Source organism: Podarcis vaucheri (genome assembly GCF_965113315.1).
Source record: "Podarcis vaucheri genome assembly, chromosome: 18".
NCBI classification, from domain to species: Eukaryota; Metazoa; Chordata; class Lepidosauria; order Squamata; family Lacertidae; genus Podarcis; species Podarcis vaucheri.
Window position 1 is genome coordinate 946,564 of NC_138756.1, and position 17,767 is coordinate 964,330.

The window sequence follows — 17,767 nt, forward strand, 5'->3', positions numbered from 1 at the left end:
GACTCTTGATTTCAGGGCCACGTGTTCGAGTCCCAACTTGGGTGAAAGATTCCTGCATTGGCCGGGGGCCGGATTAGATGGCCCTGGGGGGCTTCCAGCTCACCAATTCTGTGATACCCTATATTAGGCAAAATGTGTGATATTATGCAGTATGTAAAAGGGATGCGTGTAAGGGAAAGTGGGAAGCCAAATTATGAGACATGTATAGCAGATTTGAAATTTGAAATTAATTGGTTAAAGTTGTGAAAATCTAATAAAAAACTTCAGGGCCCCACATTGGCCAAAAGACTCCTTCATTGCAGCGGGTTGGGCTGGATGACCCTTGGGGTCCCTTTCAACTCTTCTGTGATTCTGTTGCTGCCCGTTTGGCCCCTTGACTCCGTCTCCCCACGCGAACACCCCACCCGCTTCTGCTCCTCCAGCGACTCGGATTACGATGATGAGGAGCCTCACAAGTTCTACATCCGCATCAAGCCGGTGCAGTCCCGGGAGCGCGCCAGCAGCGCCGCGGCCGTGGAGGAGCTCAAGGCCTCCGTGGGGAACCTCATCCTGCCCCCCAGCATGGGGGTGAGAGAGAGCGATGGGAAGCGACAGGCCTGGCAGAAAGACCTTGGCACCCGTCTCTCTTTGAATCCAGATTTTAGCTTTAATTTCTGCACCAGAATACTGGGTGCTATGTTCCCAGGACACTATGGTTCCCAGGCGGCCTAGGCTGCCGTTATCTGTGCCCTCCAAGTGTCTCACTGGGACTGATGGGGAGATGTGGTCTAAAGCACTGGGTGCAGGGCGCCCGGTTGACAAAGTCTGCCTGCTTGAGGGAGGGGGTCTGGGAGGGCAAAGGTTTTCTTCTAGACCAGGGCTTGGCAACATGGCCCCCTCCAGAGCCCCATCTGCTGCGTAACGCCTCTTCCAGGGTCGCTGAGGTGCCAACCTGCCCTTTTTCTTGACACCTGGGGGGAAAAAACATCTTTGTTTGGATCTTGATTTATGGCTGCACATTCTCCCGACTGACCATTTATTGCTTTCCCCAAGTGACTTTGAACCTCCCCACCTTCTCAGTGTAAATTTTACGAAACGAATAAATAAACCACCCAGGGAGGAAGGCAGCCGTAGGGGGTGCAGTGTGGCCTGCCCCTGATCTCGATGGTTATGAGCATGGGCTGGGGGCCACAGCACCTTCCTGACCTCTCCCCTTTCTCCCTCTTTCCGCAGTGCACAATGAAGAGGCATTCTTCCCGTGAGTGCTCTGTCTCGGACTCTGGGTGAGGTTGGGAGAGAGGGTTGCCGCTGCGGAACTCCCTGCCACTGGATGGCTTTAGAAGAGGGTTGGGCCAAAGCATGGAAGAGGAGGGGGCCAGCGAGGACTCCTGGCCAGGAGGGCTCTGCCTGCGCTGTCAGGACAGCCATGCTTCTGGATCCCATGCTTCTGGATCCCTGGGAACTGCAGGAGAGGAGAGTTGCTCTCGCACTCAGATCCTGCTTGTGGGTGTTTCCTTTGGGGGCGTCTGGCTGCTGATTCTTAGGTTTTCTTGATTCTTTTCCAGGGCACCTGAAAGCACTTGCCTCGGCCGAGACGGATTCTGACACGGCCCCTGCCCCAGGTAGGAGGGGGAGATGGGAGGGGGGGGGAGACTAGGGGGTGGACCTCCAAACCCTCCAATTCTACAGTTCTCTAAATATGTATTTCCAATTTGCTCTGCACAGGGGATAAGTCTGGCAACTCGCAGGCACCTCTCTTCAGCTCCCGTATGACAAGGTAACTCTGGGGTCTTCGGAGAGGAGACTCCACTCTGCACTCTGATATCTGTGTCTGCGTGCAAACATCTGCGGAACTCCCTTCCACTTGAGGCCAGTGCTGCCCATTTGACTCAGTTGTCCCAGCCACTCTGGGCAGCTTCCACACACCAAAAACACAAACAAACCCACAAATATTTTTGTACCCCGTTCAGATGTAGGAGGTACAAAAAAAGAATTAAAGTGACTAATTAATTAATTAAATTTGTAAACCGCCCTATACCCATAGACCTTAGGGTGGTTCGTGACATAAAGTCACTTAAAAGCATGTATTATTATTATTGCTCGATTACAGAAAGCAGTTTGCAAAAGAGAGAAAACAACAAGACCACTGCTGAAAAATTTGCAGCCGTAACCAAAGGCATACAAAAAGGGAAAAGGCACAACAGAATGGACCAAAACTACAAACTCAAACTTTCTAAGCTTGTCTAAATGTGAGCATCTTCAGCAGGCGCCAAATAGAATAGAGTGAAGGTGCCTGGCTGGTGTCAAGAGGCAGGGAGTTCCACAGACCCGGTGCTGGCACACTGAAAAATGGCCAGTTCCACCAACTTTGTTGCCCTTGTTCAGATCACAGTTTCTCAAGTCCAGCGTTTTCTTCTTCTTCCGCAGCTGTGACAGCAAACCTGAGCCCGACGTTCTCCCTGCCAGCGCCCTCTTTGGCCCCCCGCTGGAGTCGGCCTTCGAAAACGAGGAGTTTTCAGGTGAAGAAGGTCCCCAGCATCTCTGCATTGCAGGGGGTGGGCTAGATGACCCCGAGGGTCCCTTCCGATTCCCCCAGGTCCTCTCTGAGGCCACATCTGCACCGCTGCACCGCCACTTGAAAGAACTGGCTTCCTCCCCTGAAGAATCCTGGCAGCCGCGGTTTAACCCTCGCAGAGCTACATCTCCCAGCGCCCTTATCAAACTACGGTTCCCGGGAAGCCCAGTGAGCTTGACTTGCATGTCACTCAGGCCACATTCATGCCATGCTATGAAAGCACCGTGATGCCTCTTTGAACAGCTGTAGCGTCCCCCAAAGGATCCTGGGAACTGTAGTTTGTGAAGGAGACCCCCTGCACCCTCTCCCAGAGCTACAGTTCTTAGAGTTCCCTGAGAAAAGGATTTGACTTTTTAATGGGGATTGTCACTCTGGGAGAGGGTACTGCGGGGGGGGGGGGGAGCTCCTAGCAACTCTCAGCACCCTTAGCAAACTATAACTCCCAGGATTCTTTGGAGAAGCCTTTTCTCTTTCCCAAGCCGTCCTGGATGAATGAATCTGGGACCTTCTGCAAACAATGCCTTTGTCTACAAATAGCGTAAGATTCTAGTCCTCATAGTTCGCATCGAGGGGACGTTTAACGGCCAGCCTCTCTTCCCAGAGAACTTGGGGAATTGTAGCTCCGTGAGCGGGAAGAGGTTTTCCCCAGCAACTCACGGTGCCATGAACATACTACAGCTCCCAGGATTCTGTTGAAAGTGGGATCGCAGGGCTTTAAATGTGGCCAAAGTGTAGAACTGTAGTTTGGAAGGGGGAGCAGAAAGCCATGTCTTTAAAGGTGTGATGTGGATCTATAGCGAGAAATAGATAGCTAGATCTATACTGATATTGATATTGATATATCGATACATCTATCTATGTCTACCTATATCTATCTATCTTTATTTATCAACATCAATATAGATCTATAGATATGTAAATATCAATGCCTATTGATTTTGATATTGACATCTCTATTATTATTGACACCTATATTGTTATCTGTCTATATGGATATCAATGTCTATTTATTGTTCTTCTCCCCCCCCCAGCCCCCCGCTCTTACCTGTTGGCCTCCAGCCCCTCCCCCTTCTCCTCCTCGTCCCCCGAGAACGTGGAAGACTCCGGCCTGGACTCCCCCTCTCACCTGGCCACCGGCCCCTCCCCAGACGCCCGCCTCTGGAGCCCCCGGCCTGGCACCCCACAGAGCCCCCCCGGAAAGCGCCACCCCAAGGACGGACCCCGCTGCTGCCAGCCGGCCGACGACACCCCAGACCCCTGGCTCCCCCAGCCGGGCTCCCAGGAGCTCCCCGAGTGGGCCCACTCCGTCTCGGCCTGGCCCCCCGCCCCGGCGCCCCCTGGCCACCCCCCAGGCCGGCACGACTCCCCCTTCAGTGACCCCTTCCTGGAGGCTGCGGCCCCCGGGGGTCGGCGGGGCTGGTCGGCTGCGGAGTGTCCCCCGCGGGGGGGCGAGCGTGACAGCTGCCTCTCCTCGAACTCGGCCTCCTCCTCCTCCTCGTCCCCAGCGCCCCCCAGCAGCGGAGACTCCACCAGCCCTTCTCCTTGGGCGCCACGGGGCAGAGACCTGGAGGGCGCCCCCCCAGACGTGCCGTCGGACCCCGGTGAGTTGCCATTTCCTCTTGCCAGGATCCATGCCGCAGGTCAGGTCCCTTCTCATATGTTGGCTTTGGGTCTGGGTGCGAGACGCGTCTTTTTCTGCAGTGGAGAATGAAATCCTATATGCCTTCGTATCCATATGAACCATATATTTATTAGTGTCTATTGCACTCTCGTTTTATTTTTTCTCGTCGTTTTGGATCACTGGATAAGAAATGGGTTAAAAGAAGGTGGGGAATGAAAGGTCTGGGTTGACAGGTCCGGGTTTTCTGTCAATCAATTCATCAATCAATTGGCTGATTTATTACAGGCAACAGAAATAAGAAGTTGGCTAGAGTCTCGCAACAAAGGGGGATTTATTATTATTAATAATAAAAATAATTAGGGAACCGCTTTTGGACTTTGTGGGAAAAGGAAATGAATGATTTTGGATTGAGAAGAAATGTTGTTTGGCACCAGAGAAGATGGATGTTGCTCTGGACTGAATGCCTTAAATAACCTTTTTTTATGTAACGGCAGAAGGAAAATCAGAGGGCCCCTTTTCTCTTTCTGTCTTGCTTCTTCCCATTCCCCCCCCCTTTCTTCACTCTCTTCCTGCTTTTTCTTCTCTTTTTGAAGCTGTTTTTGTCTATTTTTTTTAAAAGTTAGTTTTCCACATCTCACAGTATTATTGTAATATTATTATTGTCATTTATTTGATTTATTGGATTCAATTTATATACTGCCTTTTATCAGGAGACCCAAGGGCGGTTTGCAACATTAAAAACACATTCCAGAGCGTCAATGATAAAAACATGATTTTTATGGAAAACATTAAGAGCAAAGGAGATTGCGCAGGACAGTCCTGGTTTCCCAGCAGATGGTCATCTCTCTGGGATTCTGGAGCTATGATTCTGGAGCTGGGCTGGATGAGCTTTGGGGGTCCCTTACAATTCCACAGTTCTATGAGTCTTGGGTTCCTTGGGTCTCACAGGTGCATCAGTTCCTCTCAAGGGCGCGGCTGCTCTCTTGGCAAACGCCCAGAGCTTGAGATCCTCTCGCTTCCTCCTGCCGTAGCTCCCCCCCCCCCCGGGGTGATCAGCGCAGGCGCCATTGATCCCCTTTGACAACGTGGTTTCCTGGCTGATCCCTCCAGGGCGTCTTCTCCCTTGAAGGCCTTAATAAATCTCATTTCCGAAATCTCCAAATCTTGCACAGCTCTTTCAAACCTCGTTATGGTTAACGATTAACAATTGGCCTCTGCATTTTCTTTTTTGCGGTCTGAGCTTTGCTTAATGGCCCAATAAACGATGGCTGGGCAAACTGATTGTGGATGGATGGATGGATGGATGGAGAGACAGGATTTAGAGCACCTGAGAGAGCTGGGTGCGAATCCCCCCACAGGGCCACAAAGCTCCCTCTCTTTTATGGCTGAAATGACTGACAGAATCCGAGACCAGGGAGAAGAATCGGTGAAAGAAGACTGGAAGAAATTTAAAGACTATTTAAAGAAATATTGTAAAATTAATGAATGTTAGAAGGATGTTGGATAGAAACTAAGTGGTTTCCAGCTGTAATGCTTTAGGAGACATGAAAAAAAGATTCACAAATGGGTAAAAGTTTAATGGTAAGGATTTGCTGAACTAACAAACTGAATTGGAATACAAGGAGGGGAGGTGTGAGGAGGTCTGAGGAAATAAGTGTACGGAAGTTATGTTATTGAAAATTAATGTGTGTTTTTAATTGTTTTTTATTTTGTATGTTTATTTTTCATTTTTTGCTATATCTTAAAAACTTTCAATAAATATCTTTTTTAAAAAAATAGAGCACCTGAGAGAGCTGGGTGCGAATCCCCCCACAGGGCCACAAAGCTCCCTCTCTTTTAAATACTTATTTACATTGATTATCCCAATCCTTGATTATCCCAACCAACCCCTTATTCTCTCTCCCTTTGGCTTGCAGCTTCTCTCCCTCCATCCGCTGCACCCGGATTGACCCCCATGGTGGCCCCCCCTCGGCGATGCCGTGCAAAACGGCCCTCGGCAGTCTCAACCGGCAGCGACACGGTGAGCCCCACACGCCCTGGACCCATCTGTGCACACAGAGTTGTGTTTCCTCGTACGATTGGGGGGCTGTGCTTTTGTGCAGAGATGACCCCCAATTTAGCATAGTGCGGGTTGGTTAATTTGGGGAGGTTTGCGGCAGAAGTCTTGTTCCGTCACGATCCAAGCCTTCTCAGAGTTGAGTTGAGCCCTTATTTTTCCATTCTGCTTTTGGCTCCCAGAGGCTGAGAAACATTAGCTACGGCTAGCCTACTTAGGGTATGATAAAATAAAGTCTGCAAAGGATTTCTGAATCCTGTCGCAAGGAAAAGCTTGTAAAGTGTACGGATGAGATATAAGAATTTGCTGCAAAGAAGAACGGCTTTTGAAAATGCCGGAGTATGCGGAACTGGCAAGACTGACAGAAAATATTAGAAAGTATTTAAAGAACTACTAAAGCGAGATAAAAACATGAGCAGGACTTGAACTATGAGAAGCAGAGATAATATATTAAGATAAATAGGATAGATTGCACATACTGAAGAGCACAGGTGATTTAAGGGTAAATATGGAAACCATCCCCTTCATGGATCACTGCCTTGCCGTGGCGAAGGGGCTTGAAGAACTCAGAGAAGCTATGAACTACGCCGAGCAGGGCACACAAGATGAACAGGTCATAGTGGAGAGTTTTGACCAAACGTGATCCACCTGGAGTAGGAATCGGCAAGCCACTCCAGTATCCCTGCCAAGAAAACTCCATGGACAAAGACAACAGGCATATAAAAGTTATGACACTGGAAGATGAGCCCCTCAGGTCGGAAGGTGTCCAACATGCTACTGGGGAAGAGCGGAGGACAAGTACAAGTAGATCCAGAGCTGATGAAGCGGCTGGGCCAAAGCCGAAAGGACGCTCAGTTGTGGATATGCATGGAAGCGAAAGGAAAGTCCAATGCTGTAAAGAAAAATATTGCATAGGAACCTGGAATGTAAGAACCATGAACCTGGGTAAGTTGGATGTGGTCAAAAATGAGATGGCAAGAATAAATATTGACATCCTGGGCATCAGTGAGCTAAAATGGACGGGAATGGGCGAATTCAGTTCGGATGACTACCATATCTACTACTGTGGGCAAGAAACCCGTAAGAGAAATGGAGTGGCCCTCATAGTCAACAAAAGAGTGGCGAAAGCTGTACTGGGATGCAGTCTCAAAAATGATAGAATGATCTCGATACGAATCCAAGGCAGACCTTTTAACATCACAGTAATCCAAGTTTATGCACCAACTACTGGTGCTGAAGAAACTGAAATTGACCAGTTCTATGAAGACTTACAAAACCTTATCAAAGTGACACCAAAGAAGGATGTTCTGCTCATTATAGGGGATTGGAATGCTAAAGTAGGGAATCAAGAGATAAAAGGAACAACTGGCAAGTTTGGCCTTGGAGATCAAAACGAAGCAGGGCAAAGGCTAATAGAGTTCTGTCAAGAGAACAAGCTGGTCATCACAAACACGCTTTTCCAACAACACAAGAGACGACTCTACACATGGACATCCCCAGATGGGCAACATCGAAATCAGATTGATTATATTCTCTGCAGCCAAAGATGGAGAAGCTCTATACAGTCAGCAAAAACAAGACCTGGAGATGACTGTGGCTCAGATCATCAGCTCCTTATAGCAAAATTCAAGCTTAAACTGAAGAAAGTAGGAAAAACCACTGGACAGGTAAGATACAATCTAAACCAAATCCCTTATGAATACACAGTGGAAGTGAGGAACAGGTTTAAGGATTTAGATTTGCTGGACAGAGTGCCTGAAGAACTATGGATGGAGGCTCGCAACATTATACAGGAGGCAGCAACTAAAACCATCCCAATGAAAAAGAAATGCAAGAAAGCAAAGTGGCTGTCCAACGAGGCCTTACAAATAGCGGAGGAGAGAAGGCAAGCAAAATGCGAGGGAGATAGTGAAAGATACAGGAAATTGAATGCAGATTTCCAAAGAACAGCAAGGAGAGACAAGAAGGCCTTCTTAAACGAGCAATGCAAAGAAATAGAGGAAAGCAACAGAATGGGAAGAACCAGAGATCTGTTCAAGAAAATCGGAAATATGAAAGGAACATTTCGTACAAAGATTACCATAATAAAGACATCAAGAAAAGACATCAAGAAGAGGTGGCAAGAATACACAGAGGAATTATACCAGAAAGATATGGATGTCTCGTACACCCCAGGTAGTGTGGTTGCTGACCTTGAGCCAGACATCCTGGAGAGTGAAGTCAAATGGGCCTTAGAAAGCACTGCAAATAACAAGGCCAGTGGAAGTGATGGTATTCCAGCTGAACTGTTTAAAATTTTAAAAGATGATGCTGTTAAGGTGCTACACTCAATATGCCAGCAAGTTTGGAAAACTCAGCAGTGGCCAGAGGATTGGAGAAGATCAGTCTACATTCCAATCCCAAAGAAAGGCAGTGCCAAAGAATGCTCCAACTACCGCACAATTTCACTCATTTCACATGCTAGCAAGGTTATGCTTAAAATTCTACAAGGAAGGCTCAAGCAGTATGTGGACCGAGAACTCCCAGAAGTGCAAGCTGGATTTAGAAGAGGCAGAGGAACCAGAGACCAAATTGCAAACATGCGCTGGATTATGGAGAAAGCCAGAGAGTTCCAGAAAGACATCTACTTCTGCTTCATTGACTATGCAAAAGCCTTTGACTGTGTTGACCACAGCAAACTATGGCAAGTTCTTAAAGAAATGGGAGTGCCTGATCACCTCATCTGTCTCCTGCGAAATCTCTATGTGGGACAAGAAGCTACAGTTAGAACTGGATATGGAACAACTGATTGGTTCCAAATTGGGAAAGGAGTACGGCAAGGCTGTATATTGTCTCCCTGCTTATTTAACTTATATGCAGAATTCATCATGCGAAAGGCTGGGCTGGATGAATCCCAAGCCGGAATTAAGATTGCCGGAAGAGATATCAACAACCTCAGATATGCAGATGACGCAACCTTGATGGCAGAAAGTGAAGAGGAATTAAAGAACCTTTTAATGAGGGTGAAAGAGGAGAGCGCAAAATATGGTCTGAAGCTCAACATCAAAAAAACGAAGATCATGGCCACTGGGCCCATCACCTCCTGGCAAATAGATGGGGAAGAAATGGAGGCAGTGAGAGATTTTACTTTCTTGGGCTCCATGATCAGTGCAGATGGTGACAGCAGTCACGAAATTAAGAGACGCCTGCTTCTTGGGAGAAAGGCGATGGCAAACCTAGACAACATCTTAAAAAGCAGAGACATCACCTTGCCAACAAAGGTCCGTATAGTAAAAGCCATGGTTTTCCCAGTAGTGATGTATGGAAGTGAGAGCTGGACCATAAAGAAGGCTGATCGCCGAAGAATTGATGCTTTTGAATTATGGTGCTGGAGGAGACTCTTGAGAGTCCCATGGACTGCAAGAAGATCAAACCTCTCCATTCTGAAGGAAATCAGCCCTGAGTGCTCACTGGAAGGACAGATCGTGAAGCTGAGGCTCCAATACTTTGGCCACCTCATGAGAAGAGAGGACTCCCTGGAAAAGACCCTGATGTTGGGAAAGATGGAGGGCACAAGGAGAAGGGGACGACAGAGAATGAGATGGTTGGATGGTGTTCTTGAAGCTACTAGCATGAGTTTGATCAAACTGCAGGAGGCAGTGGAGGACAGAAGTGCCTGGCGTGCTCTGGTCCATGGGGTCACGAAGAGTCGGACACGACTAAACGACTAAACAACAACAATGGAAACCATGGAAGAAGGGGATAGGAAGTCAATGGATCAAGTAATTTACAGTTTATGTTAAAATACCTTAAGGTTTTTATGTGAAGATTTAATTGTGAAAAATTAATAAATAAGATTTAGAAAAGAGCTAAATGCAACAGAAGCCCTATAGAATTGTGAACAGGTTGTTGGTGAAACGATTGTGAGTCGTCAGAAGTGGTATTATTAATAAGAACAATAAGCATGGTCATCATTTAATAATTCACACGCCTCCCATCTCTCTCGCTGTGCCCCCAGCCTCGCTCGCTCAGCCCCTCGCGTCTCTGGGCCTTGTCGACCCCGCAGAGCTCGGCTGGGATGACGGAGCGGGCCTTCTTCATGGCCACGCAGCCGGGACTCGGTAGGTGCCCCGCGGAGGGGGCTGCGGGCTTGGGGGGCGTGGGGCACCCGGCTTTCTTTTGTGGAGGCCTCACCCCATTGCACAAGGAGTCGCAGAGTGTTTCTGGGGGGAGGAGGAGGAACGGGAAATGCTTCGGGGGCCCCCAACTTCTTCAAAATGCCTTACTTTTTTACCACATAGAAAACAAGAATGACTTAAGGGGTGACTGACGCAAAGGGGGCCCCCTGCTTTCACCTTCAGTTAAGACAAAGTGGGTGCTGGCACCCCTCAGAGTGGGTGGGATTCCCTAGGGGGGCTGGGGGGCAGCAGGTGCCAATGGAACGCTGGTATCCTCAGATCAAGTTCCTTTGTTTCGTTGAATCAAACGAAATAGTTTTAACTGGGTTTTGAACAAAATGTGTGATTAATTGCCCCACCCAAGCCAGGATAGCTCAGTTGGTAGAGAAGGAGACTCTGGGTTAATCTCTGGGTTGTGGGTTCGAGCCTCAGGTTGGGGGGAAAGATTCCTGCCTTGCAGAGGGTTGAACTAGACAACCCTCCAGCTCTACAATTCTAGGATTCCTGCCTTGCTGGGGGTCGGGCTAGATGACTCCTGGGTTCCCCTCCAGCGCTACCATTCCGCGATTCTATGCTCCTCCAAGCCAAACAGCCCACATCTTCTTGGCATTTTCCCCGTGATCGCTTGACTTTCTCTCTCTCTGGCCAGGCGTCTCGCGGGGCCCGTCTCCCGTTGTCCTGGGTTCGCAGGGCGCTCTCCCTGTGGCAACGGCCTTCACGGAATACATCCACGCCTATTTCAAAGGCTGCAGCCCAGACAGGTAATAAACGGAGGACAGAGGGCAGTGTGTGTTTGTGGGGGTGTTTTTGGGGGGGACCCCTCACCTCATTGCCATTTTCACACCAGATCTGGATGTCTTGGCTCTGCTTCTCGATGCCGCCACTCGCTTAAGCATCAAAATTTGGGACCACCTTCAAACCGATGCCAAAGTTTCGGGCTTCTTTTGTACTGCAAGTCCCATATCCCCCCCCCAACTGAATACAGTCATACCTCGGGTTACAGATGCTTCAGGTTGTGTGTTTTCGGGTTACGGACATGCCAAAACCCAGAAGTACCAGAACGGGTTACTTGCAGGTTTCGGCGCTCGTGCATGTGCAGAAACACTAAATCACGCTTTGCACATGCACAGAAGTGCCAAATCGCAACTCGTGCGTGCGCAGATGCGGCACTGTGGGTTGCGGACACCGCAGGTTGTGAACATGCCTCCTGCACGGATCACGTTCACAACCCAAGTGTCCACTGTAATAGACGCACAAAACTGGTGTTCGTACTAAACACCCCAAATCCTGACACTTTCCGATTCGCTCCAAACGTGTGAAACTACACAGAACGAGTATAAAACTTTGACACTGGTTTAGAGGCGATCTAAAAAGTTCTGGGTTTGCGTTTGAAGAAGCTGGTGGCCACTGAGGCGACTGAGGGGTGCAAAAACAGCTTTGAAGGGGCCAGAGCCGCTCAGTTCCACAACCCCATGCGACGTCTTGTGGAGTCGTCCCAGTCGTCCCCGCAAGATTCTGTGCAGTCGCCCCTCGGCTCCCAGAGCCAATCCGGCCTTGATGCCCAAGACAGGTGGAGAGCTTGCTTGTTCATGACAGGTCAGCTTGGGTACCTGATGCGAAACAAGGCTTTTAAGGTCTCCGTCTTACTTTGCACGCGGGCTCTGGGAATATGGGTGGTCTCTCTCTCTCACAGCCACGGCTTCAGATCTATACACTTTTCCTGTTTTGTGGAACAACAACAATTTTATTATTTTCATGCCGCCCATCCGACTGGGTTGCCGCAGCCGCTCTGGGCAGCTCCCAACAAAAAATTTAAAATGCAATGAAACCTCAACCAGCTTCGCTGAACTTCCCTTTGCCTCTGCCCGGATCTCTCTGCTCAGTTGGTTGAGCATGAGGCTCTGAATCTCAGGGTCGTGGGTTCAAGCCCCACGTCGGGCAAAAGATTCCTGTATTGCAGGGGGTTGGCCTGGATGACCCTCGGGGGTCCCTTCCAACTCTATGACTTGCAAGCAGATGCGGCAGTGTGGGGCGGTGGGCTCTCCCGCTGGCGCTCTTTCGCAGAAGCAAGTGGCAGGCCTTCCTGGGGCATGAAGGGGCTCCTGTGAGGGGACGGAGAGTGCCTGGATTTGGGGGAGACAATAGGGCCAGGGGTGATAATGCCAGGCTCTCTCTCGCCTCTCCTGCAGCTGCCTGGTCAAGGTCACGGGGGAGCTGACCATGTCCTTCCCGGCGGGGATCCTGCGCGTCTTCAGCAGCGCCCCTGCGCCCCCCGTCCTCAGCTTCCGCCTGCGCCACACAGCCGCCATCGACCAGTTCCTGCCCAACACCGAACTCCTCTTCAGGTACCATGGGGGAGGGGGGGGAGATGGGGGGCATAAGGTGCCCCTGTGGGAGAAACTGGAAAAGCCGGGCAGGGTTCTGCTCCCTTCCGCTCAGAGGGTCGGATCCAGCTGCCCTGTTCTGCTTTCTCCCCGGGGCTCCCCCAAATCCACTGCGGGGGACTATGTGGATCCCCAAGAATTGCACGTGGTTGGGGGGAGAATGAGAGGGGAGCTCAATCCGTGGGGCAGAGAGCCAGACCTCTGAAAGCAGGGGAGAGACAAATTGGCCTGCTGTTCCTACTGAGTAGGACTTTGTTGGAGCTGGGAGGGAGAGCAAAGAGGAGGGGGTCCTTCTCCTCTCGGATTGTGGGGGGCACCCCACAGAACCAGACTGACCTCCTGGGTGGTGATGGATTTCTCTTCCGCCCCCCCCCAAGTGATGCCTCGCAGAGCGACCCCCACAGCAAGGACTTCTGGCTCAACATGGCCGCCCTCACTGCACACCTCCAGAAGCAGGCGGAGCAGGCGCCAGGCGCCCCGTACTACAACGTCACCCTCCTCAGATACCAGGTGGAACAGACGGGCCCTGCGGGTGGCTGGGTTGGGGGAGGGAAGAGCCGAGGAACCTCCCCCCCCCCAGTGCTTCCAGACCCCCATCCTCTCTAAGCAGCCCAGGACCACCGGGAGTCCGGAACCAGCCGTGGCTCCTGCACGGCCGGGGGTGGGCTGGATGACCCCCAGGGTCCCATTTGCTTCAGCCTTTCCATGATTCCCCCTCCCATGGCTCCAGCCATGCATGACCCTTCTCCCCCCCCTCTCTGCCCCTCGACTCCAGTACTCCAAGCAAGGCCCGCGCTGGGCCCCCCTGCAGCTCTCGGTGGAGTGGGCCTGTGGGTCAGAGGCCACGCGGGTGCGCATTGACTACAGCTACAACACAGGGGCTCTGGCCTCGGCCGCGGCCCTGGGCAACGTCCAGATCCTCCTGCCCATTGAAGAACCGGCTGCCAACGTCCAGCCCCAGCCGAGCGCCTCGTGGTGAGACCCGGGTCTGGTTTGGGGGTGGGGGGTTGTCTTGGGGAGACCTCCAGCTTCACGGACAAGGTCATGATTACTGTTTATTAAATTAATATTCCGCCCTTGCTGCGTTTGTGGAATATTGATTTATAACGTGTGGTTTTGTGGGCTGACCAAGTCAAAAGGGACTCTGCTTAACATTTGGGAATACGTGGTAGTTAAATAAAAGTCTAAGTCAAAGAAGGGGATAAAAGGGAAAAAATGCTAAAATTCTAAAATATGTTAATATATTGAAATGGAATTGGGAAAAGTATTTCCTATGTTAACTGTGGAAATCTTAAGTATGGAAATGGAATTAGGAAATACTTTGATGCATTTTAACATTTTATCATTATTATTTTTTAATTGTTACATTGAGCAGTGAGTAATAATAATAATAAATGTATTTATACCCTGCACATCCGGCTGGGCTTCCCCAGTCACTCTGGGCAGCTCCCAACATATTAAAAACAGAATAAAACACCTAACATAAAAAGCTTCCCTAAACAGGGCTGCCTTCAGATGTCTTCTAAAAGTCCTTGACGTCTGACGGGAGGGCGTTCCCCAGGGCGGGGGCCACCACCGAGGAAGGGAGGAAAGAGAAACATCCTGGAAGCCTGGCAGGCCAACTTTTAAAAGCATATTAAATTTTATACTTGTGTTAAATTATATTGAGGTAAAGGAGGGGAGAGAAACATCTTCACTTGGTCGCAACCCCCCTGCCAGGTATTCTAGGCTGAGAGTGAGCGACTGGCCCCCAAGGCATCACCGCCCAGTGAGCACTGAGCAGGGAGATTGGGACCCTGGTTCTTCGCTGGTCCTAGTCCAGCACTCTAACCACTGCGCCACCGCTGCCTCCACATATCTCAGCTAGATAGGAACCAGGGCAGGGGGTTGGGCTGGATGACCCCTGGGGTCCCTTCCACCTCTAATGTTCCACGAATGGTCTAGCTCAGCAGAAGGCAGCTTTGGCTACATCAACCTGTCCTGTTTCAATCTTTTTGGGAGCCAAATTCAGGGTGACCTCTACTCAGAGTAGACTCACCGAAACCAGAGCAAGCTCAGTGAGTCACGCCAGCTGATTTGGGCAGGTTCTGCTCCGAGTGAGATGCCACCTCCGGAGGAAGAAGTGGCTTTTTTTATTTTGCAAACGAGACCAAAAAACAGAGAAAAAAGGAATAAATCTGTCCTCTGGGGAGGTTGCCTAATCATCGCGGAGCCCCGGCTGGTTCTGCCACCCAGACAGTCCCCGGGAGTCAACAGTTTCTTAACGGGGACCAGAAATGCCTGTTGGGCGAGTCGCTCTTTTGCAAGAGGCCCCAGGGCACGATAGGCAGTAATAATTTGGCAAAATCTGCCCCAAGTTAACCGTGAGTCACCAGAGGCAGCCTGGGGAGCAGGGCTGAGCTTGGGTGCTGGATCTCCGGTGAACTTGGAGATCTCACGGGACCCAGAATCCAGGGGTTGGGGGTACCCCAAGTGTAGCAGGAGCCAAAAAGGGGGCAAAGCAGCCCACCCAGCCCAGCACCCTGTCCTCCCAGTGGCCAAATGTCCCCAAGGACTGGGGAATGGAGATAGACTGCTTCTGGCCCTGGAGGTTCTACAAGAGTACAAGGACCCGGCTGGGTCAGGGAAATGGCCCACCAATCCAGCATTCTGTTCTCACAACGAAAAAGGCAAATGCAATTCCACCAGAAGTCTCTGCCCCCGAATCCTGGGAACTGTAGTTTGCTAAGGGAGCTGGGAATCATAGCTGCACAAGGGCTAAAAGGCTCCCCAGTTTTAAGAAGGCTTTTAACTGTTTTTCAGATACCAAGTTGTTTTATTGCTTTTTTGCTTGAGCATGAGAGACTTAAGGGTTCAAGCCATGTTGGGCAAAAAGATTCCTCCCTTGTTGGACTAGAGGACCCTTGGGTGACCCTCCCAAGCTTGCACTTCTAGGATTCTGCACCCCCCAGTTCATTGGCCCCCAAAACCAAGCAGATGCATTTCCCAAAGGGGAAAGGGAGTCTTGTGGCTGGCGTCCGTCTGTCTCAAGAAGCAACGGAGTGTGCCTCTGGGGGTGAAGCCTCAGCAGCCCCCAAGTGACCTCCTTGGGGCACAAGCCAGGGCTGTGTGTCTGGGGGTCCGGGGCTGCCCAGATGGCAAGAGCCCCCCTCGGCCTGGGTGACGGAGGTTTCCTGCATTGCAAGGGGTTGGGTGGATGACTCTTGGGTCCCAACTCTCCTCTTGTTTTATTCTGTGAGAGCAAGGCGTTGGGCCCAAGCCTGGCTGCAGGAATTGCTGGAAGGTGAGATACAAGACTGTTTTAGGGGCTCCACTCAGATTGGCTCCTTCTTCTCCCACAAGCCAGAGGAGGTTTAGGGTCCAAGTTTTCCTTCCTTCCCAGGTGGACAGATCCTACAGCACAAACAGAAACCGCCTTCTTGACCAGGGCTCTGAGACCCTTTGGCTGCCCTCACCTGCTTCACCCGCCAGTCAAAGCCATTCCCAGTGGAGTCCCTCAGGGATAGAAATCCTAGGATCCAATGGAGGGGGAAATTGAAAAATATTAGAATATTAGAATATCTAACTGTGAAGATACATAAAATGAAAGGGTTTAAGGTCAGGGAGGAGGAGGAGGATTGGCTTGAGAAAATATTGAATTATTTGAGCAGGTTTTAACAATTTGGGGCAATTAAAATGTTAAAAGTTAAATAAACCTTGTGGAGGGAGGAGTGTTAAGGTATCTAGAATTGTACATATGGTTGATTTGAATATGTTATTATTGATTATGTATACCCAATGTAGCAGCCGCCTGGGGGCTTTCACTGTTTGTTTTCACTATCTGTGTTTTGGTTGTTGGTTATATATATCTATATATATATCTATATATATATCTATATATATATATCTCCTGGAATCCTAGAATGGTAGAGTTGGAAGGGGCCCTGAGGGTCATCCAGTCCAACCCCCTGCAATGCAGGATTGGCAGTTGTCCCTTACGGGGATCGAACCTGCAGCCTTGGCATCATCAGCACCAGGCTCTCACCAGCCGGGCTCTGCAGCAACATGTCCAAATGGCCCAACCAGCTTGTCTCTTTCTCTCCCTCTTGCAGGAACCTGGAGGAGAAGCGATTGCTGTGGCGGCTCCTGGACCTCCCTGGCACCCACGGGCACCCAGGTGAGCTGGCCAAGGGGTGGCGCGGATGCCAGGCTCCAGTCTTCTTCCTCTTGCCCGCCTCCTGCGCAGGGAAGCAGTGGCTCTCTGGAACCTGGGGGGCCCCATCTCCTTCGCTTGGGTCCATCTCTTCTCTGCTCTTTTTTCTGCAGGATCCGGCCGCCTCCTGGCCAGCTGGGAACCCCTGACTGGTCCCAGCAAGCCCAGCCCTGTGGCAGCCCAGTTCACCAGTGAGGGGAGCACCCTTTCCGGGGCAGATGTGGAGCTGGTGGGCAGCGGGTACCGCATGTCGCTGGTCAAGAAGAGGTTCGCCACAGGTAGTAGGAATTGGGGCTGGCAGAGTCGGGAGGGGCACTAGCGGTCATCTAGTCTGACCTGCTGCAAGGCAGGAATCCCAAAGTTCCCCCCTTGCTCTCCTTTTCCAGGGATTTACCTCGCTGGCTCCTGATCAGACCCCATCCCAGCAGTCGCCTCCGGTTTGTTCCAAAAGTGTGTCTTGCGACAGGAAGGAGATGTTTGCGTGTTTTTTAATTATTTTTCGCCTGGATTTTAAAACACTGGAGTTGGGGAGAGAGAAGCAGCCATGGAGGAGGAGGAGGATCCGTGCGCAGTTCGAGGCGGAAGGGATTTTGCACCGAAGAGCGAGACGTTCCTCCCTTACCACAAATCGCTCCATATTATTTTTATTGTTATTTTGTATTCTCCATCTTTCATTCCTAAGCTGCGTCAGATGCCCAGAAGTCGGGAGGAGGCACTCTCCCATTTTCCAAGCTGCTAAGGGTGGGGGGGGGGGGGGAAGAATTGCTGTTGGAAAAGTTGCTCTTTTAATAATAAAAAACACT

The 17,767-nt window shown here is 50.5% G+C and overlaps 1 protein-coding gene across 5 annotated transcripts in view; it reads left to right on the forward strand.

The window, feature by feature from the left end:
* Positions 1–17,708, forward strand: part of FCHO1 (FCH and mu domain containing endocytic adaptor 1) — a 45,932-nt gene extending 28,224 nt beyond the window's left edge. For 4 of the 5 annotated variants that reach the window (XM_082206964.1, XM_082206965.1, XM_082206966.1 and 1 more), the window contains 15 exons: positions 392–567; positions 1,213–1,237; positions 1,545–1,601; positions 1,705–1,756; positions 2,407–2,498; positions 3,586–4,155; positions 6,092–6,195; positions 10,229–10,331; positions 11,038–11,149; positions 12,578–12,733; positions 13,150–13,282; positions 13,548–13,747; positions 16,864–16,928; positions 17,078–17,242; positions 17,351–17,708. In XM_082206964.1, the coding sequence (XP_082063090.1) occupies positions 392–567; positions 1,213–1,237; positions 1,545–1,601; positions 1,705–1,756; positions 2,407–2,498; positions 3,586–4,155; positions 6,092–6,195; positions 10,229–10,331; positions 11,038–11,149; positions 12,578–12,733; positions 13,150–13,282; positions 13,548–13,747; positions 16,864–16,928; positions 17,078–17,242; positions 17,351–17,373 (2,033 nt within the window). In that variant the 3' untranslated portion in view covers positions 17,374–17,708. The remainder of the gene's footprint in view (positions 1–391; positions 568–1,212; positions 1,238–1,544; positions 1,602–1,704; positions 1,757–2,406; positions 2,499–3,585; positions 4,156–6,091; positions 6,196–10,228; positions 10,332–11,037; positions 11,150–12,577; positions 12,734–13,149; positions 13,283–13,547; positions 13,748–16,863; positions 16,929–17,077; positions 17,243–17,350) is intronic. The other variant, XR_014215280.1, reaches the window with a different exon arrangement.
* Positions 17,709–17,767: the final 59 nt, after the last annotated feature.